This window comes from Mauremys reevesii, linkage group 18, assembly GCF_016161935.1.
Source record: "Mauremys reevesii isolate NIE-2019 linkage group 18, ASM1616193v1, whole genome shotgun sequence".
Taxonomy (NCBI): Eukaryota; Metazoa; Chordata; order Testudines; family Geoemydidae; genus Mauremys; species Mauremys reevesii.
Window position 1 is genome coordinate 11,865,427 of NC_052640.1, and position 26,992 is coordinate 11,892,418.

The 26,992-nt window shown below is 42.9% G+C and overlaps 1 protein-coding gene across 4 annotated transcripts in view; it reads right to left on the bottom strand.

The window, feature by feature from the left end:
- LOC120386491 (RIMS-binding protein 2-like) overlaps positions 1–26,992 on the bottom strand; it is a 390,924-nt gene that overhangs the window by 293,547 nt on the left and 70,385 nt on the right. For 2 of the 4 annotated variants that reach the window (XM_039505876.1, XM_039505869.1), the window contains exons 11-12: positions 22,342–22,455; positions 2,990–3,199 (exon numbers count right to left, since the gene is read on the bottom strand). In XM_039505876.1, the coding sequence (XP_039361810.1) occupies positions 2,990–3,199; positions 22,342–22,455 (324 nt within the window). Of the gene's footprint in view, positions 1–2,989; positions 3,200–12,071; positions 12,210–22,341; positions 22,456–26,992 lie in introns of those variants that run through there. The other 2 variants (XR_005589747.1, XM_039505871.1) reach the window with 2 other exon arrangements.

Below are 26,992 nucleotides of genomic sequence, written 5' to 3' on the forward strand. Positions count from 1 at the left end.
GACTTCTGCCATCTAAAAAGTTGATACATTGCTTATGGCCTAAGAAACTCAAAATCCTAATGTTCTTCTAATGCATTAACTCATTCTACTTAAATGATGGTGATGCAATTGCTGGGACCAATAATCAGGTTAGGGATTGTAATTCCTGTGCATGGAAGCAAATCATTCAAGAACTGGTTAGGTTGGGAAGAAAAGCTTTGATAAATCCATAGTCCAGTATAATAATGCAAAACAAGATAGAAGGCTGGGATGGAAAATTTAGAAACAGAATACAAGATGGCTGACTCAGCAACCTTTCATCAATGTTCATGTGAAGGATATCTCATTACAGAATGCATTGTGGGTATATTGACATTAGTGATTTTACAGCAGATTAAAAATGCTGGCAGAGCGGGATAGAAACTTTAGTTCAATATGTATTATCTGAAGGTTCTTCCGTCCCAATGTTTGCTATGAGAGCCAAAATTTAAAATTACAGAGATACCAATCAGACTATTAATCCAGAGTATATCCATTAATGAAAGTCTGAACTCAGGCCCAATCCAGAGCATTGTGAATTCAAACCCAAATTGACTTAGCTTGCAAAATATTTATTGTTAATGAGCTCCTGTCTTTTGCTGCACTTGCTTTAGTAAACCATAGAGATACAGTCTATATTATAACTCACTCTCTATTTAATGAACAAATAGTATCTGGACTTCCTCAAAGATTTAAAATACCCTAATTTGGCTTAGACTGTCATCTCCAACAAATGAGGACTCTTAGCTGGCAGATGTGAGGATTAGATTTCCATAATAAGAGCACTGTAAAAAACGGTGGACAAAACAGACATTTTCCCCTCTCTAGAAGTAGCAGTGCATTTCCTTTAGTCCTGCTAGAGATTCCAGCTGGTAGAAACAGAAGCAGACCTAGCAGGGACTGCTGCACTGGGGAGGGGGTAAAATAGGGCAAAGCCAGGGCTACCTTTTTCTGGCACCTCCCCTGACCCAGGACTATGTAGGGAAGCCCCACTCTCTCTCAGGGCACAAGGACCCTGGCAGTACTTCCCCTTCTGCCCTCCCATGTGGCTTTGGGGGACAAAGAGGAGCCAGTCAGAGACTCCAGCCAGTGGGAACAGCAGCAGCCAAAGCAGGGACCTTTGGACATTCCAGCAGAACCATAGACTGTTTTTTGGGATTCTCTACCCTGTGCTGACTGGCTGTTTGCGCCAACCTCCCCGCACCCTCAGTCGCTTCACCTCAGCTTCACTCCACACTTGCCCCATCCTGCTCAGCCCCTTTCCCTTTCCATCTAGCTGATTCCACCCTATATCAACCCACCCACCCACCAGAAATACTGTGGAACTAACATGCCACCGTCATCTCGTTCACGCTGCTTGTGTGTTAGACCCCCTTCCCCTACTCTGTGTCTGTCTTGTCTATTTAGATGGCATTGTCTCATTACTGCATTGTACTCCCCCGGTCTGTCAGTATCCATCTGTTATCTCTCATATTATACGTAGGTTGTAAGCCCCTGGAGCAGGCACTGTCCTTTTGTTCTGTATCTGTACAACACCTAGCACAACGGGGTCCTAGTTCATGACTGGGGCTCCTAGGTGCTACTGTAATACAAATAAACAAGTAACAGTCTTGCAAAAGTCTACCTACCCCCTCACATGATGGAATAATATTTTAGTTGGGGCAAGTAGAATGTCTTAAGCATTTGCATTATAATCATTATTTAGGAGATTGTAAGCCTGGGGCAGTAAACTATAGTGGTAATTTTGTAAGGCTGGCTTTGACCGCTGTTATTCTCAAGTCTTACCGTCAACTTTCTTCCTGAACATCATATACAAATTGGTATCAGTTTGTCTTGAATTGGGAATTGTTAACAACATTTACTGGTGTGATGTGTATATGGGGAAAGAGTAATAGGATGACACTGGGACAGCAGGTACTGTGCCCTGCACTGTACAGGCACAAAACAAAATGGTCCCTATCCCATACATTTTAAAATCTAAGACATACAGCAGAGAACAGAAGTATTGGAGACATATGTTGAATGTCTGACCTTCGAGTGGTGCAGGTTTTACTTTTCAGGTATAACATTCTTGGTCATCCCATCTCTACACTCTACTCAGGACTTCTGTTACTCACTTCTGGAAAATCTAACAATGTTCTCTCCAAGAGCTCGTCTTCACTCCAAGTTTTGTCTCTTCACTGTTTGATGTCTTCAGTCACTGTGCTATCGGACAATACTTAAGCCCCTCAAGCACAGAACTTGTCTTATTTAACTGTAAAGCACCAAGTGTGCTAAGTAATACATGGTAATAAAACTGTGCCTCCTGGTAGCCTCGGTCAGATATGGAGTGAGCCAGCTTGTCCGGCAAGGAACCCCTACCCTCACCCCCTGCCAACTTTAAGGTAACATGTTTTGCTTTCCTAAGGCTTCATTCTTGAAGTGCACAGTGCACTGCTGATAAGAAATGAAAACGTTTTTGGATAAACAGAAAACTTTTCTCTGGGCTGCTTGAGTGAGTCTTCAGTCCCGGGCCATGATCTCATGCACAGGGCACTAGACTGGCAGTCACGAGACCCGGTCAGGTGTCTATGACCAGCTCTGCCACTGACTTGCTTGGTGGGAAAAATCACTTCACTTTTCTATGTCTTCATTTCTCCTCCCACTCATCTCTTCTGTTTATTTATACTTTAATCTCTTTGGGGCAGAGTCTGTCTCTCACTATGCATTTGTATAGCCCCAGCACAGTGAGACCTCCAACACACTACTATATTATAAAAAACTACCTAAGCAGAGAGCTAACTCCCTGCATATTATTAATAAGATGAGGTCTGTGCACTCTCACATAACGTAGCATGTTGAAGTATCAAAATAAAACAAAATATATTTAACTCAGAGCAAAAATTAACCGATTGCATTCTTCCTGCTTGGTTATAGTGTCACTGTGAACAAGACCCTTTGTAGTTCACAACAGAGGTGGATTTATATTTACCCTCAAGCACCCTAGTCGGTTTTTGAGCTCTTCACACTCCACTTGCAGCAGGCGGATCTCCAGATCTTTGATACCATGGGATGGATGGTTAGTGTTTGGAGGTTGCAGGGACTTCACATTCACTGAGCGTGTTTTGTGCTTTAAAGGAAACGTTTTGATAGTAGTTCTTGGGGTGGTGGAGGATGATGAAGAAGCTGAAGGACTCCTGTCCTGGTAAAAAGGAAGACACACTGCATGTTATGACCATGGGAGTTTTCACTCTTTTTGCTGTAGCTGTGTCTGGGAAGAGAATGTGGTGTGATTTCATTAACAGTGTGAAAAGCATATTTTATTCCTCTCCCATAACTCAAAAACGGCTCAGTAGATTTTGCTCAATCTTTTAAAAAAATGTTTCACTACAGCCAAGAACCAAGTATGGAAAATTTCAGCCTTGAAGGTGAGTTTTGTAGAAATGTATAAGCGTATAATAATAGAGAGTTTAAATGGAAACAATTTTGCAATCTTAACTGTGGTAGATGGTGGTATTAGGGCCTGATCCAAAGCTCATTGAAGTCAAAAGGAGTCGCTCCATTAACTTCAGGGGGCCTCTGGATCAAAACCATATTCAGCAAATACCTTTATTTTTTTAAATTATTCACAACCCCCACCAAAAAAATAAAACCCCACCTTCGTTTAACATTAGTTAAGGTTGCTCTCGGCAATAAACTAAACCATACAAAATTAGGACATACAAAAATAAAAATTAAAAGGATGCAATACAGTCAAGTGCACTCAAGTTAGAAAAAGCGAGAAATAATGTTGCCTGTGGAAATTTGATCCGTCCTGCTTTGTATATACGTTATGATATAGCCTTTTACATGCAGAAGTGATTACAAGAGAAAAAGTTTGGTGTAAGTTATTTGCCTAGCATCACATTGGAATTTGGTGGCAGACGCAAGGATAGTATCCAAGTCTGCAGGGTAACATTCAGCTGCCCGAACCATAAGACCATCCTTTCTCTTCCTGCAGTCACTACACACCTTCCAACTTCTCAACAAATAAGGCAGGGGGTCCTACAGATAACAGACTCCTTCACCACCAGGGCCAGATTAACCATAGGCTAATAAGGCGATAGCCTTCGGCCCTCCTATTTTTTAGGCCCTACTGGTCAGGCAGAGGGCGTGGCCGGGGCTGGGGGAGAGGGGAATAAGCGTGCTCATGTAGCCCTGTTGGAGCACTCCTGCCAGCAGAAAAGGAAAAATAGCCCCCTGTGGCTTGGAAGGAGCTCAGTCGGCAGCCTGCTGTATCTCCCCACGCTCCAGGAACGCACTCTGACTCACACCCCCCCTGCCATAATGCAGTTGCTTGTACCTATGCTAAAGTTTAACCATCTGGGCTGAAATGGTCTGCAGAGTTTTTCCCTCATGCAGAGTTCTGCTAGAAAATGTCAGTCAAAATGGTTCAGCTGTTTCTAAGAGGCAGCCAGTGAATATATTGTTTTGTCCATGTTAAAAAAATTCTGGCATCTTTAAGTGGCTCTAGGGCCCACTGCTTTGGAGCAGGTACTTGAAATTTTGCAGTTGGGTGGACTTCAGAGTTTTATGTCTTTTGCTGCTCCTGTAAAAATCTTGGCCAAATTTGGCCAAGCTGTAGCTTTTGAAAAGTCACAGTTCAAATGTTCTCAGTACAAACTTGCTAGACATTCAGAGCTAAACTCCCCTAAGATTCCATCTGCACCCAGTATGCTCCGTCTAGGGCTGAAGCCGAACTTTCCCTGCAGTTGCAGCACTGGGCTAGGCAAGAACCAGGGCCTTGGAGTCAGGGGGGTAGGAACAATTTTTATAGTAGGGGTGCTGAAAGGGGAAACCATGTATTCGGTTTTTACTACTTCAAGCCAGCGGGGTGCTGCCACACCCCCAGCACTCCCAGTTCCTGCACCCCTGCTTGGAACTGAGAGCTTCTCTCTCCTGTGCCCTCAATGTCCCCCTGCTGGGCACAGACAGTATGGAGGAGGAAACTGCCTGATTCGAATACAGAGGGGACAAGAGTCAGACCTGAGGGAGGGGGCAGAAGATTAGGACAAGGAGCCTGTAGATGGAGAAGACTGGGACTGGAGGCTGACAGGGGGAGAAGGAAACTAGGCCGAAGAGTTGGGAGGAAAGATTGGGAATGTAAACCAGGGATCATGGGTGCTGGAACAATTTGTATAGTGGGGGTGCTGAGAGCCATTGAACCAAACTGTAAACCCTGTATATCATGGAAACCACTTCAAGCCAGGAGGTGCAGCAGCACCTCCTGCCCCCATAGTTCCAGCACCTATGCCAGGGATAGAAACAGCAAGGCAGAGAGGAGGGAATGAGACAGATTGGATGAGGAGGCGTGGTAGGAGATTGAAAATAAGTGGGATGAGAGAAGGAGATGTGTGAGAGGAGACACAGATCTGATGAGGAGCCACATTGCAGGAGAAATGGGACTGGCTGGGCAAAGAGACTTGGATGGGGGAGTGGGGAGGGAATACAGAGATTAGGCAAAGAGGCCAGGAAGGCAGACTGGGATTAAGAGAGATTGGGATGGGCAACAATGTGCATGGTACGGGAGTTAAATGCAGGCCAGGAGGGGAAGAAGAGAGACAGATCAGACAAGGAGCCCATGAGGAAATTCAGAATTCTTTCCTTCAGAGAAGGGTTTGAACAGCGTGCGGTAAAATAGGGCATGGGGCCACACATTGAACAATGAGGATAAAACAAAACACTGAATTGCTGCTAATTAAGTGAACATTGTCCATCTTGTGCACTGAATGAGGCACAAGTCCTGTGGAGAAAATAGTATGCAATCATGTAATTAAAGATTATTATAATGTATGTGCACAAGGTGGCACAGGCATCCTTAATTCTGACATTTACTAACTGTTCAGTGCTGTTCTTTAAACATATTTTTTGCAACCTTAAAGTTCTTTAAACATAATTTTTTGTGTGTAACACACCTAAAGAGAACATTTAAAGCACAATACTGTTCCCATTGAAAACAAAAAAGTGGTGCAATTATGTGATTTTTTTAAACCTTATTTTTTATTCAGGCCCCACATTAACAAGGTTGTGCACACATGACGAGAGAGAGGATTTTGTATCTGCAGCATTTAAAATAGTCTGGGGTTTTGTATGTGGTGGTGGTTTGTGGGTGTTTTTTAATATACACCTCTACCCCAGTATAACGCGACCCGATATAACACGAATTCGGATATTACGCGGTAAAGCAGTGCTCTCGGGGGGTGGGGTTGCGCACTCCAGCAGATCAAAGCAAGTTCGATATAACGCGGTTTCACCTATAACACAGTACGAATTTTTGGCTCCCGAGGACAGCGTTATATCGGGGTAGAGGTGTATATCACATAGTGGCAACATTAAGTTACCTTAAAAAACAGTAGGGTAACGTTTATTTCTGGGATATAGAGGTTCCCTGTGTTTTAAACCCAAGTAATCCCAACAGTTGCATTGTTAGTATCTATAGTCTTTTTACAGCTGTTTATTACATTTAACCTAGCCTATGAGTAAACTCATTTAAAAAATTAAACAAACTATGCCAGAAATTCATATGCATCCTGCAGTTTCATTCACTCAAGACTGTCATTGAAATTAATGGGAACTTTGACCAGGCGAGGTCTGCAGGATTTGGATCTGTTACTTTATATACAAGACTTTCCTGGTGAAAGAATATTCTCTCCAAAAAGCTGTCTTGCTGCTGCCAAGATTACTGCAGCACTAACTGTTATGAACTACTCTGCACCTGCATACCAAGGCTGAAGTCTCAAACAGCAATACGAAGGAGAGCACTAGCATGGAGAGAAGTAAGTACTTTATTCCAGAGCCTCCTGTCATAATTTTCAGCTCTCTACTCTGCAAGTGCAATCTGCAAACTGAGGCCCTGATCTTGTGGTTGGATCAACAGAGGTGCACAGAGATTTGTCATCACCAAACTCCAAATGCTGAAGGCACCTATTACAAGACATCCTGGTCTAGGTGGTCAATAAAGAAATCTCTCTGGATAAATGATTAAAAGGACAATAAACTAAGCTTCCTCCATATCTTCTCACAAGCCCAGTTTTGGGTTAGGATGGGATTTCCAGAAGTGCTGCATTAATCTTCCTCTCCTATCATTGAATCCATGGGAATTTTGCCATTGACCTGAATAGCAGCAAAATCAGGCTAAAGCTAAGCACTTCTGAAAATCTCAGCCTTGGAATTTATCAAAAGAATGGGGAAAAATTTGCAGATGTGTGGGAGCAAACTACTTCAAGTCAATTGACTGCTTTTCTTGGAGTCATGTTATCTGCTATTCATGAATATTGGAACTACAACGCCCGGCATTCACAAAACTGTTTATAATTCCCAGGAATCTCCCAAATGCATACCAGAAATGCATTATTAATTATTCTCTTGCATCTCACTCATCCAGTCAGGGAGCAGAAGACAATACCACCTGACTAATCACAAGGTACAGATGATGGGAGAACCCAGAAGAGATGTAAAGAAAAGAAAAATGCCTGCATTTGTAGAATTTGATTCATTAAATGAACTTGACCAGCCCGAATGATTGATATCTGTAATAAACAATTTACCACTTGATGGCACCATAGTGCTGCTACTGGTTCACTGTTTCTGCTGCCATATCCCAACACCTGCAGCATTGCAATTACCTACTTTGCTGGTGCCTTCAGATATGCACCTCATTCTGGTTCATGGCCGCATGCCATGTCACTTGTCAAGTGCCATCATTCCAATGGAACCCTGTCATGTTCTGCCACAGCAAGACCAGTGCAGTCCTGTTACGCAGTTAAACACCAATGACTGAGGCTCTGGGCTGGAAACAGCTGTGTCCCCACCCTGAGGCTAGAGTGCTGGTAAGCTGCAAGAAGGGCTTTCCACAGGTCCTCCTCTGGTCCAGATTCTGCCACCTTTATTCCTTGCCAGTCCCGGTGGTCTCAATGGGGTTACCTGTGGCATAAGCTTGAGTAAAGATATTGGAATATGGCCCATGGATTAGAGGCTGATTTGGCAGAGTGCTAAGGTGCAGTGTTTGGAGTCCTTGGTCTCCCATTTACCTCCAAGGCTCTAGCAAAGTACTGTTAAAGGTGCCTTAGTGTAGTTAAGAATTAGCATCCCTGGGTTGTAGGCAACCCGAATTTTCTGGATATCCAGAAAAGTCCAGTAGCCGAGTACATCATGTATCAAGACTTGTTTAGTGTATAGTCTGGGGCATATATACCATAAGTATTAACTAGTCCACCAGAGGCATAGGTCCACTAGTCATCCTCACAGAAGAGGTATTTATGTAAGGAGCAGCACTCCAGGAACCCAGCATGATCTTAACATGAGCTCCTTACACTAACATGCCTGTCTGCTCTTCCCTCTCCCCAGCCAAAAATAAATAAATGCCAAGACTCTGAAGAGAAAATATTGACTCACAAAAGCATTCAGTAAATGAAGGTGTTCAGATACCATGGAGAGGAGAATGGTAAGACACCCTGAAGAATATAAAATGAAACAAACAAACAAAAAAATATGACCATAGGCTTTGATCTACCAGCTCATAAAATAAAACAAAACTAATCTTGACTCTCTCATTCTTAATATAGGAAACCACCTCATTTCTCTCACATCTTTACACTTTAAATCTGGAAGAGTTTAAGGTTATTTGGAGATGCCTAAAATTCTTCTCTCATGCTTGGTATTGTACATATCAAGTAGTTACCTATTCCAAAATCTGCTTTTCATCTCCCACCCCTTCACTTATTGTAGCATAAAAGGGGTTTCCTTAGCCACCTTTTTGCATATTCCATCAGAACAAGGCCTTATACTATCCGTGTGAGCAAAACACAAAGAGCCCTTCACTGAAAGCAATTGCAGCAGTGTCCTCTAGTGCTCAGCTCCATGGTATGCACTTAGTAACTAAGTCTTCCAGTAAAGCACAACATGGGATCAAGGAAGGCAAAGTCCATAAGTGTAATAAAAATAGGATAAATAAATCTGAGACAGTGGAACAGTGTAGTTAAAGGAAAAGACATTAAAATCTTTCATCTTTTTCAGCTTGATAGCTGCTCAGGACTGAGAGGTTATGGACACTGAAATCTCATTCAGCCCTTGAGAAAAGGGTCCTTTCAGGTCCAGGTAAGCAGGGCCGGTGCAACCCATTAGGTGACATAGGTGATCACCTAGGGCGCTAACATTTGCGGGGCGGCATTTAGGGTCCTTCGGGGGCGACCGGATTTTTGGCCGCCCCAGTTGGCGGCGGCATTTAGGCAGAGGGACCTGGGGCAGGGGGGCGCACGGAGGGCCACCTGCAGCAAGTAAGGGGGGGACATGGCATGCAGGCGAACCGCTCCCCACCCCAGCTCACCTCTGCTCCGCCTCCTCCCATGAGCATGTCGCCCTGCTCTGCTTCTCTCCCTCCCAGGCTTGCGGCGCCAAACAACTGATTGGTGCCGCAAGCCTGGGAGGCGGGAGAAGTGGAGCGGCAACGGCGGAGGAGGCGGAGAAGAGGTGAGCTGGGGCGGGGAGCTGCCGCATGGCTCCCCGGGCCAGGGGGAGCTGCCCTGGGGTCGCCTCAAGGAGGGAGGGGGGAGCTGCTGTGGGGGGGAGGGTGCCTCAGGGCAGGGGCGGAGAGCTGCCACAGGGATTGGGGGGGGCAAGGTGGAAGTTTCACCTAGGGCGCAAAACATCCTTGCACCCGCCCTGCAGGTAAGCACGAGGAGAGTTCAGACTGAAGGGGACCATTTGTATTTGGTTTTACAGGTGGGAAAAACTTATTACTTTTAATTTTAGAGAATAATTTACACACCCCTTTGGTACCCTTGTGGGCATTCTTACTTCACACCCAACCATTGCAGGTTCAGGCCATACTGCTTGGAGTTTTACTTGCTGTTAATGGATCCTGGAATATGAAGATGCATCATTCCCCTAACCAGGTCTAAACATTTGTGTGAACAGCCCTGTATGTTCAGTTAAATAAAGCACAATTAGAATCCATTAAGGGGCTGTGAATGGGGGAACAAGCAGCTACATAATTTGTGTGTCTGCACAAAACATAATTAGTATCCATATTCCAACAATGGCCAGTAACAGTGCAGTGGCTCCAGCTCTAGCCAAGGCATAAGCACTATTTACCAGCTTGCCAAGAAAACCTGCTCACTGAGGTTTTCGTGACATGGTGATAGAAACACCTGAGTTCTGGTTTACCGTACTAGCTTAGCACCAGTGCATCGCTGGCAGTTGCTCGGACAAAGCAATGCATTTCTCTAGTACTGGCAAAGCCTGAGTGCAAGGCAGAGAGTTTAACCTGATCTAGCTTTAATACCAATACTATAGCCAGTTACAATCTGTGTCATTATCAGTGAATAAAATTAAAATGTCTGGAAATTATAGTAGTAACTTCCATAGTTAAGGTTTCACTGAAATTTACACTTAAAGCAGTTAAAATTCTTCTGCTTCTCAATTTAACAGATTAATTTTGTCTCCGGGTTTAACATAGACTCTCCAGAGGAAAATTGAATTTTCTGTCTCTTTTGTGATAAAATATTTACAAACTTTTGCAGTGCAATCATTTTAAACCCCCCCTTTTTGAAAGTTCACCCTTTCTTCTATACATTTTTCTAGCAGTTGCTCTAACTACAACAACCAAGCCCCGACAGCCTTCCCAAATACCAAATTTCTCTTTCCCCTCTCCTGCCCCCACTCTGATAATAGTTCAGACACAGCCAGTTTAACCTTTTCAAATAAAGCACATGACAAGTCATCCCCTCTAGTCAGGACTAGAGTTGGTCAGATATATTCAACCAGCCATTTTTCATCAGAGAACACTGTTTTGAAGTCAAAATGCTTTGTGAAATTTTGCCAAAATTTCTTTTAGGAGAAAAAAAAATTCTGACAATGTCAAAAATGCTGTTTTGACATCTTGGAACTGAACTTTTTGATTTTTTATTTTAAAACAACTTTTCTTTTTGATTTTTTTATATTACATAATATAAAAAATAAATGTTGTAATTATCAAATTAAAATGGTCAATTTGTCAAAATAAAATATTTCAACCAACCAAAAATTAAATTTTGTTCAGAATTTTCTTTTGCAGAAAATTTCATATGTTGGGGGGGTTCATTCCTTATGGGAACAAAGACAAACACAGACCTCTCAAAATCCTTCATGAAACCGAGTTTCCATCCTCTGCACAGCTCTAGTCAGGATAAACAAACTGAATTTTGCCAGCTGCCCTGGCTCCATTGCTTGGATACTTCCCTAAATCCATTCCTCACAATGGCCTCCTGAGCCAGCCACTCACCATAGCTGCAGGGCCAGATTGAACAAGGCCCGGGGCTAGTGTTTTTCAGAGGCCCCTTTTCCTTAACATGGTATTAATGAAAACAATGAAGTACCCCTCTTATGACAATCAACAAGTCCTGTATATTACTGAATAAAAATGAAAAGAAAATTGAGGACAATGAACAGGTTATATACTGCCTAGAAAACATAAAAACATTAAAAGTCAAATGAAATGCCATGTGTTTAAACTGGCAAGCTTTAAGTGCCACAGATTCAGTTATTGTATCCTCAAAAGACAGTATGTGAAGTAAATCCCATTCAATTGACATGATAGCAAGAACAGTAAGCTTTGTTTCTACCATAGTTGACAGAAGATAATTTTTTATTAAGGCAAGTTTGCTTCACAGCTGGTAATGGGTGCAGTCTCAATGTAATGGAAATATTTGGGAAGATATTACACAGATCTTTGACATACAAAAATTTGATGGTTTCAGTAGCACTCTTTTCCTGCATGTCACAATATCTTATAAATGCTAGAAACTGATACACGTTGGCAAAAAAACGGAGACTCTAGATCATTCAGGAAAGTGTCGAGGAACATCCGAGTGCATGTTTCCATCTCCTCTTCACTTCATGCTTGATCAAGAGATGTAAGGAAGCCAAATCTTGGGGATAGTTCGGCATAGTATTTATATCTACTTAATTCATAATTTAGCTTGTCGAGGATAATATAAAAGTTCTCAACCTCGAATTTCCTTCTTCCTCAAAGTTTCATGTCACTTTTGCCATCTGGAAATTTGTGTGTTACAATACGTTTGTGTTCTTCACAATAGGACTCATCGGCATCACTTCCCAATTCTTTTTTCTTGCACCTCAAAATCATCAAACTGAGACTAAAAGTTTGTGACAAAGTCTTGCAAGGAAGTCAGGAACTGAAAGGCAATAACAAGATCCAGGTTTGACTTTTGAAGCTTTACACTAGTTTTGACAAACTTCTCTAGTATCACATTCCATGAGATATTCATAAGTACAGCTCCCAGTCAGCCCGTTTTCTGGTACAATGATCGTGCTTCCCTTCGAGTCTCACTGTTTGCCTCGGCATTGTCCATGGTTTCTTTCAAACAATGTTGAATGCCCTCATAGTTCACTATAATTGATTTACACGATTCAGCATGACAAGACCATCTCGTAACTGACAGAATTTTTAGGACAAGGAAAGTTCCTTGTTCACTCTGGGTAAGATTGTTGCACAGAAGCTGCCATCAGCTGGGGCAATGCCTCAAAAAAAAACAAAAAAAACCCTGAAACACAATCCCAAACATTGTTTTTGAACAAAACTGAAAAAGTTTGTAACTTCCATGCAAGAATCAAGGCTGCAAGTTCCAACTTCAGAGAATGAACTCTACATGGCATGTACACAGTTAGTGGATTTAGTCTTTTGTTCTAAGCTTGAAGACCTTCCTACTTTCCAGGCATATTGCTTGCATTTTTGTATGACTGATCTTTGCAGTTTTCATTAGCAATGTCATTTGCTTCCAATAAAAGAATTTCACAGTCTGGAAGAGTGACTTGTCTGTGTGGCTTTCAATCAGTATAAACACAGTGAAACACTCACATATGGCACCATGTAAGCAGGATCATCAGACAACAGATAACTGATCAAATCAGCGATATCAGGAGTTGAAATCTACTATCAAAAAGAAGTAGTATTTTGCTTGTTTGGCTTCAGTTACAATAAATTTAAAAAAACAAACAAAAAACCTACGTCCCATTAGCTCAATGAACTCATCACAGATTGTTTTCAACAAGTAGGATTTAATATGCTCACTTAGAAACAGATCTAATTCGGCAATGGCTTCAAGAATATGTAGCTAATTTCTGTTCTGAGGAGAGCTGATAACTTCTTCCCTTCCTCTAAATGCTAAACCACATTCAGCAGGAAGCTTACCAGATGTCATAATATGCCTTAAAACTTCCTTCCTTAAGCAGTTTGGATTAGAAGTAGCTGTACTATCACCCTGTTGATGCAATTGTCACACTGTCTGGAGTGGTTCACAACCATGAATGCCAACCTCAGGGCAGACTGTCAAAAAGCAGGGTAGATACCTCAAACTGGTGGTATGATTTATAACTAGATTTCACCAACCTAGTAACAAATGTGAACTTGTGAAGTACTGTGACAGTCTCACCACAGAGTCACAGACAGTCCCCTGGGGCACTCCAGTCAATCTTGCCACCCAGGCAAGCTGGACTTAGTGATAAATGGTCACTTGCACCAAAGATAACAAAATATTCAGGTTACTTCCAAGTCCCAAGAGACCAGTCACTTACCCTAGGTCAATTTGTACCTTAGATCTCACACCAAAGACAATGCTTGTAGCCAATGCTTCAGTAAACTAAGAATTTATTAACTAGGAAAAAGAACAGTTATTTACAGTTTAAAGCAGGCAACATATACTGTACACAAGTGAGTTACAGTCTATTGTACCAAAAGGTGACAGGACTGTAGTAATCTGTCAGCACTGAATGTCTTTTAGGGCTAACCCAGTTTGACCTTGTGGATCTCTGCTTCTGTTTCTGATCTGCAACCCTGTGGGAGTCCAAACAGCAAAGGAGATGAAAAATGTTCATGTCAGCTATCTTTATTTCTCTCTTCCAGAATCCAAATTGATAGGACAAGTCCTTCTTCAGGTAGCAAAGTCTTGGTATAGTGATGTTTCACAATGGCCCATTTTGTTTTGATTGTCCTCCTCGATGTGTGGGGGAACCACTCCTCTTGCCTGAGTTCACAAGTTCAGAGCAGGCATTCTTATATAAAGCAAAACTTACATATGACCTTATAGCATGGGATAGACAGACAGACATTACAAGTAAGATTAATGCACTTACAAGCATTTTATAGAGTCTAAACACTAACACATGCTTACAAGTCTAACACCTATCTTGATCAATACTAACATACAGGTGAGCTGGTCTGGTTTCCAGCTGTGAATTTGTCAGTGCTCAGCTGACACCTACAGCTATGGCAAGAGCTGGCACCTCGTCTACCAGTGACACGGTGATTCTTGCCTTGAAAACATGCTAGCCATGCAAGTGTGGCATTGTGATGTTCCACACTGTGTTTCTGAGAACAAGTCTTCTCCTTTGCTTTTCTCCAGTCAGAAAAGTCTGGGGTTATGAAGGTGCTATAGGGGATGAAAAGAGTTTGCACCCAAAACAGAATACTGCTCCTGTGGATTTAGAATACATCAACCAATGCCTCTGATAATGCTCTCCTCTAAATGGAGTTTTTGTTAGAAAAGTAGAGCTGAGAGAGACAATTTCTGACGTTTGTACTGCTGCTTGGAAGCTACGAATTTATCACCGTGATTCTGGAAACAGAGCAGATCTTTCCTGATACACTGGGTGCGAAACTCCTCCATTATCAAAGAAGAAGATTTAACTGGATCTTGTTTGATGCTAATGGCAACAGTATCCTCTTTATCACTGCTATGCTATCCAACTTTGGTACGGACATGTAGTAGGAAAAGTGGGTCATCCTTTTCATCATCACTTTTGTCCTGGATTTCAGGAATTCTTGCATTTTCTTCTGCACTCTCCTGAGGGCACAAGTCAATATCCGGATCTTCACTTTGATCATCATTTGCGAGATGATTCTGAAGCAGTACTAGCAGAGGAATAGTAAATTTGGGCAACTTGCTTACAATTTTCTCTTTCTAACTTAACTTTCCTTTTTGCTGCTCTGCTTGGAAACCATAGACCGGACATCCCATTGACGTACGGTTAAAACACGACCTTTATGCCTCCTTATATGCATGCCCCTTCTCCCTCTGCCATGCCCTGGGAGTTCACCATGGAGTCCCAGTCTGATAAAACTCTTTGTGATTCATCAGGACAGAGCTTTCCCTCTGGCAAACCATGGAAATTCATCATACACAGAGCTTGCCTCAGCTGTGGAATTCAGAACTAGAACTCTGCCTGTGAGCATCCCCCTCTCTCTGGCGCTGGCTGCCAACTTCCTATCTGCAAACTCAACACATGAAAATTTCCAAACTGGAACATAAAGATCCAAAATGAACAGCACAAAGTGGGAAGAATGCTACTCACAATACCACAGAGAAACGTTTGGAGTAAGACAAAATCCTTATTTCCAAAATCACCATAGAGATGAAGAGGAAACATCTCCTAGTGAAACCTGTTACACAAGCGCAAGCCTTACACATGGTGCAAATAAGAGAATGGAGAACACGTACAGACAAGCTACATACACTGCTCCTCAACTGTCCTTTATTAGGGCATAGCTTACCCGTCAAGGATGCCAGGGGGCTCTCGACTAAAAGTCAGGAGTCAGTCTATATTAATACTTCCATTCCCAACAGTTAGTCATCATTTTTAATGTGTATGGATCAGGTGGCTGGCATGTAAAAACTCCAGTGCCTGCCAATGCACACGGCAGGAAGTGTGACCCCAGGAGACAGCTTCTTCAGTTATAGTTCTATCTTGTAGGAATCCTTTGAGAGGATCAGTCTAGTTTTCAAGGAGGTCTCAAAGGACAAGAGATAATTTACAATTAAGACTAGTCACAATAATAATAGGATTCATATTATACTTACACAAAATCTAAAATTGTTACACCATCTCAAATTTTACACACACACACACATTTTGTCTTCAGTTAATGCTGCAAAAGCCCCCTGGGCTTGAACAGGTTTTATCCATTATGTTTATATCTAGAGAGAGCAATCAAGAATGTCATTGATATAACACTATTACCTTAAAAGCACAAACTGTTTTAATGCAACATTAAACACTGAGATATCAAGCACTCATAAAATCATGAAATCCCAGGAGTTACAGTGTGCTGGTAGAAAGCATATTAAATAGAATAGAAAACATTAAGGCGAGAACATTCCATTTAATAAGGAAAAGCCAAATAGAAAATACAACAGGTGGAGTTAATGTTGCAGTAGAAAACTTAACTTAGAATTTCCAAAATTGAGTGCTTGATTTACAGAGTTTGACACTGTACAAAACAATTCACCTTTGCACAATTTCAGCCTTAAAGGAATTTTTTTCAGAAGTAATAAGCAACTGAAAACTAGAGACTATACTTAAACCATTTAGGACCCCCACTACAGAAAGCAGATAGCCAAATGTATTGTACAAACCTCCGCATAGCTACCATATTTAAAGGAGTTACTTCAGTGTCAGGCTGTGCATCACAAAGAGTTTAGGCTTTCTTGTGAGATTTCATGTACGGTATTCTCTGGAACTGACTGGGCTAGAAATGCCATAAAGACAGTTGTGTTTTTTGCTATGTTGGTATTGCTCCTTCGGGTCCTCTCCAGAATCAGAGAAGTATAAAAATGAATGGATGCTCAAAGTCTGAACCTGGGCCTTAATTTGCAAATTTGATCTCTAACTTTATAATACACTGAACCAAAATCCCAGAACTTTGAGGTTTTTGAAATCAACATAGGAATTTGGTGGCTTGGACATATCTCCAATATTTAAATACCTTTGGCAGCTCTTCTAAGGGAAATGGATGATTAACCAGAATTCTAGAAGCAATAGGACATCATTTATGAAAAGCTAATTTCCCTTACATTTTAACTAACCTAAAAACTGACTAAATCAAAGGACTTACATAAAATAACTATGTCCCCAAGGAAGTGAGTCCTGTCAAAAGATCTGAAAGTAGGGCTGACCAGAAAACAGCAATTATGTTTTGTTCAAAAAAAAATAATCTAGGTTTTGACATTTATCATTCCACATTGGGATGAAGCTGAGACATTTCAAAAAATTTCAGGTCTCTCTGTCTCACTTTCTCCTGTTGGAGCTGTTCCGCTTTATATAAATAATTAAACACTGATTGAAACAGAGAGAGGAAGAGACACTGGCTCTCCAGCCCACTGGTTGGGGCATTCACTGAGATGTGGGTACACTCTCAGCTGAAAGGTGCGAGACCAGGATTCAAGTCCATGGTCAGAATCAGGCAGAGCAGGGACTTGAATGTAGTTTCACAGCTGAATGCTCGAACCACTGGGCTGTTGCCTGTTCAGGGATGGGTGGGTCTGTCTGTCTGTCTGTCTCTCTCTCTCTAATTTCATCCTGGACTTGAGAAACTTTCCAGTCTGCAACAAGTTTGCTTTGGACAAATTGGCATTTTCCAACAAAAATGTTTTATCAAAAACGTTCTGTCCATCCTTTACCTGCAACACTGCGGTTGCAGTCAGATGCTAAATTCCAAAGCTGGGTTATCCAGACATATTTGCCATATCAGTTCTTCCCATCCCAGCTAGAGGATGGTCTAGCAATCTGATACTCTCCTGAAATTAACATCCTTCATTCCCATCCATTTGAACAGTGGAATGAGAAAGTTGGCACACCTTCTTCTCACAGTGACAGACTGTAAGTAATAATCCAGTGAGATAGATAAGAGTTCTGTGAACTGAATATGCTTGAGTTGACATAGTAGTAGAAGGTCCCATTTCTGAAGCCAAAAAGGTCTCCAAATTGAATGCTGATGACTCTACCGCTTGATGTTGGAATATTAGCTGATTCTTACAAATGGACCCTGACGTTGACCTTGAATGAGTAATTCAGTTGTTACTCTCTGGCAAATGCAATTTCCAGTCTCTGAAACAGTTCATTTTGTCATGAATGAACAGAGTTAGGAAAATTGAATCAAACTGTGATGTGTTACATCTGTTAAATCTGTACATGAATATTTAACAGATGAGTGCTTATGAAGCATTAAAACGCTGAGTAAATGGCAGAGTAAAAAAAGGGTAAGTGTTGCCTAACACTGGAATATATATTGATTTTTAAGCAAATGTTTAATGCTTGTGAAAGGTGCTAGATTGAGAGCCCTGGACAATGAAAACCTCTGTCCACAGAAGAGAGACAGCTTTGGTAGTAACGTGCAAGCTTCCCCGCACCCTATTGCCTTGACAATGTGCTTCGATGTTATTTTAGAAGAACCATATCTCAATGGATAAAAGAAAAGTTCTGTCTCTATAACCCAGGCTGGTTCCCCTCAGTCATTCCATTCTCCCCATCTCCACACCAACCCAAGCCAGATTCAGCACCTACAAAGGACGACTGCAACTCTTTTTGGCCCTTGCCTGAGTGTCCGAGCCCACATTCCAATCCTGATTCAGCGTCTTCTGAGGGGTCAGACTCAGACTCTTTTTCTGAAGGGCCTAACACTTGGCAACCCCAGTTTAACTTTCAGATTCATATACTGTAGTGCCAAAAGAAACCACTCTGGTCCGCTAGCTCGATTGTACGATGCTGGCCTGACTCCCCAGCCCAGGAAGCGCTGACATCACACCCAAAGTGAGTCTTTCAAGCCTTTCCTTTAGGGCACAGTTGTATTCTTTCAACACAGACCTTACAACCAAAGGAGACTGCAGGGCCCCATAGACCATTCCCTTCATATCTCTTCCCCCACACCAGAGCCTGCCACACGAGGTAATCTCCTTCTTGCAGTGCTCTCTCTGGTTGAGCTCTCCCAGCCCTTTATAGGGAGCTGATATCCAGCAGGGTCTGATAACTGAACAGGCTGCCTGGCCCCAGCCCACCCTGTTACCCTGATCTCCTGCATACAGCCAGCTGCAGCCCCCACACTCAGTTCCAGCAATATGAAATAGATGTAACAGGTGTTGGCAAATAAAGAGGAAGACGTAATCACCAAGAAACAGTTGAGCAGATTATTGTTGCTGACCCCACTGCCTGGCATCACTGTGAGCGCTCAGGAAGCCCACTCCTCAAATCAGCAACACTGCTGTGAAAACCGATCCTGCCCACCATGGCCCTAACTGGTGGAGGAATGCGCCCTCTCCACCCTCACAAACTCTGGCTGGCTGGAAATCCTATCCCTGCTCCCTGCTGCCAGCTCTTCTGAGATCGGAGAAGGGACTGTGCAGGCTGCTGGGGCAGGCCCATGAGGTGGTAGCAGCTGCTGCTGCAGGGACACAGCAGGCTGAGAGGCTGAGCTCTGGGCTGGGGACTGGGCCCAGAGAGCGGCCTGAGCATGTGGCCCCTGTGAACTTGCACCACATGGGAGAATCAACCAGAGTCCAGAGGAAAGGAGGCCCCTGATCAGTGACTGAGGGACTGATCCTGGGGGGCGCCGGGGCTGTGTATTTGCTGATAAAAAGGATTGTTGCTGACAAAGCCGAACGTTGGTTATTGATAGCGGTGTAGGAGTGATGTTTGGGTGAATTCTTGCCTCCTCCAATGCCATAGGAGGGTCTCCACCCGAAGACAAGGGGTAGGAGTTTGGAACAGATGACCACAAAGGGGCATCCCTATACATGGGCTCTTTATAGAAATTTGGCATTCTGCATACCACAGACTGAGAGGAGAGCACGTCAGGGCTCCAAACACTAGGTTCTACAGACTCTAGCCCTTCATGGGTTCCCGTTAAAAAAAAAAAAAAAAACCACATACACACACACACGAAAAACAACACAGGATTATTTGCTAGGGTTGGCAGAGAAGAAAGGCTGCAGATTCCTGAGGCTCAATGGCTTTAAGGGTTACAATTAACTCAGTCTCTAGGGCAGCCCATTAGAGGGGTACAAGGGTGATCATGCTCCATGGGGGCTCATCCAGCCTAGCTCAGAAGACATCCCTCCTAGTCCATCCCTCTCTTGGAGGGCAATTAAATGAAGGTTGGTAGGTCCCACTGGCCCAGGTGGCACTTACTGCAGAAGCAGTGGCATGTCCCCCCTCCGACTCCTACACAGAGGTACGGCCAGGAGGCTCTGCACTCTGTCCCGTCTGCAAGCGCCCCGGAGCTCCTGGAAGCAGCGGCATGCCCCCCTCCAGCGGGAGCTCAAGGGCTGGATTAAAAAGTCCAACAAGCCAGACATGGCCCGCGGGTCATAGTTTGCCCATCTCTGCTGCAGTGCCATGTACATAAGCTCTTAGGGCTGGTCCACACACTAAGTGAATAGCATAGCTGAATTCGAAGTACCCTAGTTCAAACTACTCACCCGTCCAGACGCCGCGGAATCGAAGTCCGCGGCTCCAAGGTCGACTCCGCCACCGCCGTTTGCAGTGGTGGAGTACCGGAGTCAACCGCGGCGCTTCCGGAGTTCGAACTATCGCGTCCACATTAGACGCGATAGTTCGAACTCCGAGAAGTCGAACTCACCGCGTCGACCCGGCTGGTAAGTGTAGACTAGCCCTTAGATACCTAGTCTGGTTAAGCCAAATGAACAACTTATTGATCAGAAAGCCTCTTTGCTCACCCACTTACTACCAGCCTATTTGTGTATTCCAGCCTCTCTCTCTGCAAGTGTGTACTGGGTACGTCTGAGCAAGGTACATTTCTCTCTCCAATTTATACTTTCTTTCCTTGTGTGTGATAATTAAGTTTTTACCCAATGTTGACTCAATCTACAACAAATCAATATAGCTTTTGCTAGTGCAGAGCTTAGACTGTAATCTCCTAGGGGAAGGAACAATCATTTTGTTATGTGCTTATACAGCCCCTAGCACAATGGGGTCCTGGTCCCTGACTGGGGCTGCTGGATGTTACCACAATACAAATAAACAACTAAGTTTCACCTTTCAAAGAACAGGTTTTCCTATCATGTTGCTTTAAGTGAGTTTTTGCCTGTTTCATTGTTTAGGAGCTACCGATTTGTATTAAAGGTTTGCTTGCCAAATTTTGTTGATTACATTTGACCCTCAGGTATTTCCATAAAAACCCAGAGGATGTTTTCCTTCAACACCTTTTGAAATATAGGGCATCATCACTATGCAGATATAATACAGCCTGTTTCCTGAGATTTCAGGTGGTGACGTATCTTTTATCGGACCAGCTTCTGTTGGTAAGAGAGACAAGCTTTTGAGCTTACATTGAACACTTCTTGAGGTCTGGGATAAGCGTAACGGCTAGAACCAGAGTGAGTTAAATAACTTGTACTATGCTGTACAGGCAGGCAAGGCACGAGATGCCAGTTTCAATGCATGAGGTGCTAATAGCAACGTGATCACCAGTCTATTACGAACGGGAGTGGGATCACCAGACTAATTTCAAACAGCCTCTGGACTTCTAGTCACTGCTTTCTTAGTCTGGATTTGAACTAGTGACTTAGATAATAGGATTGGGAGCATTTCACCTCTATCTCCTGAACCACCTAGTCCACTCGATCCTGCAAACATTTATTTCAATGGAAATTGTTCATGCACGTGCTTAGCTTTACTGTCAGTGTTCACAGGACAAGAGCTCAATACAGTGATGGTTTGGTAGATAAACCTCACAACTCGTGTTTATGCCTATGATTTTCACCTCATGCCTCCGCAATTTTAATATGTAACTATTATGTGATTAAATCATAAAACCAGAAAACTCTAAAGCCCCATAGAAATCAGAGAAGCCCATGACATTTGAAATGTGTGCTTCTCTCTCTCATCACCATTTCATACTGATATTTTTAAAGCATTACGGACAAAGTTATATATTTAAAACATTCCTCTGCAGTGCTGAAAACACAACAAAGTGCAACAGAAACAGGAAGTTTCAGGAACGGAGTATAAACCAAAGATGTAACGATATGGAGCTAAGTGCACAGAGTAAAAAGACTAGAATGGTGAAAAATGAATTACACATTCATATGGATGATGATAATGCCCAAATTTATGACAGTAATGATTAAAAAGATAACCAAGAGTTTTAGAAGGGATAGAAACCTTCATGTTTCAGAGCATAAGGCAACCTGTAATTAATAGGCATCATGAAGAAAACTTCCCTGTGGACGGTTTATCTCACATTTGCCTACTGCAGGGTTCTGTGTGCCTTCCTCTGAAGTATCTAGTATTTCCCACTGTTAGACATTGTCAGAGAAAAACAGAGTTCTCACTCTCAGGTTGGGTGCAGCACATCAGATACTTTATTATCTCTAGACTTGCTGCACCCAATCTCTACTTCCACACCATCTGACCGAGCTAGGCATACAAGGGAAAATATTTTATGGCAATTCTTTAAAGTAGTGTTATAAACCAGCTGTAAGAACTTAGGTCATGTGACTTAGCTATAAACTTTACCTTGGTCTTCTGGACAGACATAGAGGCACTTATCTTCTCTGAGGTCCTGGCCTCAGGTCTGCGGTTTGGAGGCTTCACTGAAGTTTCTTTTGCTTCCCTGCTGTCTGTTTTGGACTGTGGAGAATAAATCATTGTCTATCATTAGGGTATAAAACCAGAATATGTTTCCCATTAGGAGCACCCAGTGGTGTGACTGGCATGAACATAATTTGTCATTGCATGGGAAATCCCAAGTTTTGGGGAGTGGCCTTGAAGACAAAAAGGGCTGATAGCACATATTGCATATGGCACTCAGTCTATGGATGAGGACATAAGCTCTTTGGGGCCAGACTCATCTATTTGTTTTGTGTTTGTACAGTGCCTAGCACAATGGGCCCCTGGCCCATGATTGCAGTTCCTCAGTGCTACTACGCTACAAATAACTCCACTCTTAAAACATCCTCTCATAGTTATGTGGCACTGTGTCTCCCCACCAGCTGCTAGGAAAGGGCAGTATTTGTGTGGAGCATCTATGTGGGTGAATGCTTGAAGACCTCCAGCTCATTAGAATTGTTAGCTATGGCCAACATGGGGGCAGGGGATACCCTTTGTCACACGGCCCGATCGGACTTAAGTGTGATGAGAACACACATGCACCGGGATCTTTGAGCCTGCTGATGCTACCCAGTATATAATGAGAACAGAAACAAAACAAAAGCCAACAGCTCTGTTCCAAGTGTATTAGAGGACTGGGTATTTGTTTTTAAGATGTGGTATACTGTTAAACTGCTGCATTTAGACTTTATTTCCCCCCCAAAAAAACATTTCTTTGCCTTTAATTTTGCTACATGCTACGCTTATGAAGGGGAAAGACATTAGCATTGGCTTGAGCAGGATATTCCACAGGAAGCTGATGGACAAGCTTTTACACACACAAAGCTTTGCAGCATGCCTGCATCTCGAAAGAACCCCTAGTAAGGCAATCTGGGGTGGATCACTGGAACTGCCACTCATGCTCGATTGCACTGTCATTTGTGAAAACATATTGTGTTGTGACACGATCACCAAGCTCCTTTCCATGTGCCATGCAAGTACCTTGAAAGCCAGCACACTTTCCCATTTCATCACCTAGCCCCCTTGATAATGGGTAGGTATGCAGCAGAATTAGAGCAGCTATGCCTTGAAAACTACCCTCTCTTCTCCCCATCATGCCCCCCGCCCCCAAAGGCTTGTCTACATGAACAATTAGTTCCCTGCAAGTTGGGGCATAAATCTACCCCACACTAGCCAGCTGCCATGGATTAACACTTCCCTAGTGTGCTTTGATCTACTCCCATTTCAAAGTGGGACAGATCAAAGCAAGCAGAGAACTGTTAGTGCATGGCAGCAGTGTCCACATGGACACTGAGTGTGCAGCAGGCTGAGAGAGGTAGATGTATACCCCGACCTGAGAATTTGGTCAGCCATGTTGCTGGGAACATGTGGTAAGGATTTTACCTTGAATCAAGTTTAGCTTGTTAAGTTTTAGCTCCTAGGAAGTGTTTTATCTTTACTTCTCTTGTAACCATTTCTGACTGTAATACCCAATACCTGAATTCACTTAAAAAATCTTCTTTTGTTAATACACTTGTTTTATATTTTTAATGTAAACGCTGTCCTGAATTGGTTTAGACTGAACTGTTTGGTAACTCCAGTTAAAGTAGTAAACTGTTGCTATCGACCCTTTAGAGGGCCAATGGACCTCTAATATCTGAACTACCCAAGACCAGGCTGGAAAGTCTCAATTTTCCCAAAAATGTGTGTTCTGCAAAGGGGAGTGTGTTGGGGTCACCCTGCAAGTAGTAACCCAGGCTAGTGGAAGCCAGAGTGTGGGTGGAGAGTTGCTGACAGACTGCTGGACCAGGGCTATACCCAAACATTCAGGGTGTGACCTGCATGCTGTTAGGCTGTTTGTGAGCAGCCCTGGTTGAGAGCTACAACAGCAGTGTGAGGCACCCACGGTTGCAGGGCAGGTGGTGACAACTCCTCATTGGTCTGAATTGCACCCAAGAATGTGACACCTTCCTTAAAGAATTCCATTGGAGATCAAATTTGAGGAAGGTTGTTCTTGTGGCTAAGCTCTGGATGGGGATTCAGGACATTTGGATGCAATTTCTAGCTCTGGCAAAGACTTCCAGTATGACCCTGGGCAAATCACTTCAGTCTCTGCAGCTCAGTTCTCCGTCTGCCAAATGAAGTTAATATTTCTTCTCTTCCATCTTTTGTATGTATTGTCTATTTACAGTGTAAGCTCTTCAGGGCAGGGACTGGCCCTTCCTATGAGTTTGTACAGTAGCTAGCACAATGGGACTCTAATCTTGGTTGGGGCCGCTAGGAAATACCATAATACAAATCTATAATTATTAAGAGACACTTGTTATCTATAGTACAGCAGTACCCAAATGTGGAAGATAGCGAATCCTAGAAGACAGAGCACTGGACTTGAGCAAAGGAGTTCTTGGTTCTGTTCTTGGCTTTGCCACAGGTGTGCTGGGTGACCTTGGGCAAGTTGTGTCCTCTCTGTACCTGAGTTTCCCCATCTATAAAATAGGGATAATGATCCTATTTCCTTTGTAAAGTGCTTTGAGAGTTACTGATGAAAAGTGCTACAGAAGAGTGAGGTGATATTATTTATTATTAAAACAATCCCTGACTCAGACAGCTTATGTATCTAAATAACGAAAAGACAAAGCAGGGGTGGGATTCAACAGGCAGGCAAGACGTGTTATTCACAAGAAAAGGGACATGGCTCGTTGCATGTAATTCTGTGTTCACTGGCCACATTCTCCTCTGTCCCTGCCTTTGAGGAAAGTCAGTCCCTCCTCTTCCCCCCCGTTTATCCTGGTGTAGAGGAAGGCAAGCAGCAACTCTCCAGCCCAAAGGACGATGATGTATGGAATGACAGAGAGGCTCTGACATGGATAAGCACAAAGAGATCCCTTTTCCGTCAGGCTGAGAGCAGCCTGCTCACATCTAAAAGCTTGTGCTGGCCAGGGGATTCCCAACACCAAAGCGGCCACAGGCTCTTACCACCCACTCCAGGACCTTCTATTCTCTTGCCATGCTGGCCTTTTCTCAGTGCAGAAGGGGAGCTGGTGTTTGCTTATCCCTTTTACAGCAGGTTTGAATAGGCACCTCCTACAATGCAGTTCCCAGCTCTCCCCCTTTGCATGCTGCCTGACAGTCCCAGCAAGCAGTTGTTCCTTGTCTTTACATAACACTTAATCTTGGATAACCAAGAAGGCAGTGGGAGAGTAAACAGAAGTGATTGACAGCAACGTCTCCCCAGCCCTCTGATCCCCGCTCGAGTCAGGTGGTTCAATGATACAGGCTGAGGCTATTTGGTCACCATGACCCGGTACTTGATACAATTTAAAGAAGATATTGATTGAATACTGCAGATGAATTGATCTTTATTCTTTGAACTCAGAAATAGCAAATGAGAGGGCCTATTCAAAAGAGGGATCCTGTAGGCTATTCTACCCTTAGTTCACCCCCATAAAGACAAAAATAACCCATTAGAATAAGATTGCAGCAGGGAAAAAAAAGCAGCAAAGCAAACTGGAGCTGAAGGGAAACAATAGGGGGGTGAGTGCACTGGTTTGAATTAAGTAAGAATCCACCTGAATTTGAACAAAACCTTTCCAAGGAGATATTCTCTGTTATCTGTGGAGCACTGGTGGTCCTTGGAGTTGCTTCTGCTATAAAGACCAGCTATCTGTCAGCTATCCCAGCTACCAGGGATGCTTCCTGCTAGTCGTAGTCCAATCCATGATGCTTTGGAGGGTTCCAGAGGCTTTTATCATCAGTTAAACTAGAGAGTGGGGCAGGAAATGCACCTATCTATACGCTGTGCATCTGCTTCAGGTTTTATCTGATGTTACTTAGTGTAAATCCACCAAATTTGCAGAGGACTCTGAAATTGGAGGGGTAGCAAACACACAGGAGGACAGAACCAAAGTGCAAAGTGACCTAAAGAGATTAGAACAACAGGGGAGCTGCAGGCAATGAGAAGAGATTCAGTACAAATAGATGTAAAAAATACATGCAAAGCACTGATGTGTATTAGTCAGTAGTATTTTTCTACATGCGTGTTAGCTAATAATGTGCTTTACCATAGGGAAGGATAGCCCTCAGTTTATATGAGGTATCTATCTTGCTTCAAGCATGAAAATCCATTATTTGATATAATAAAACATTGAATCTGGATAATAAAATCCAATACCAACAGAAATAGATGGGGATGGGCTCTGGCTGAAATGCATGTAAATGCATGCATACTATATATATATATATATATAAATAAAATGAACAGTGGATGCAATTACCTGCCCAATTCCATACTATTCTTAGCTAGAAATTAGTAGCAGATATTTTAAAATTTATTTTTCATAACATTTTCAGGGGGAGGAAATCTCAGTAATTTATACCAAGCCGTAAATAAATCAAAGTACTGAGTCTATTTGATTTAGTAATAAACATTATTAGTATATATGTTATATACCCACATAGAATACACTGTATAAATGTGTAATTAGCTATCTGAGCTATATGAGCAAGAAAGATGCAGTTATATCTTACTGTCAAGGTTTGGCATAATCTAAGCCACCTGGATCCAAAACACCTTTGAACT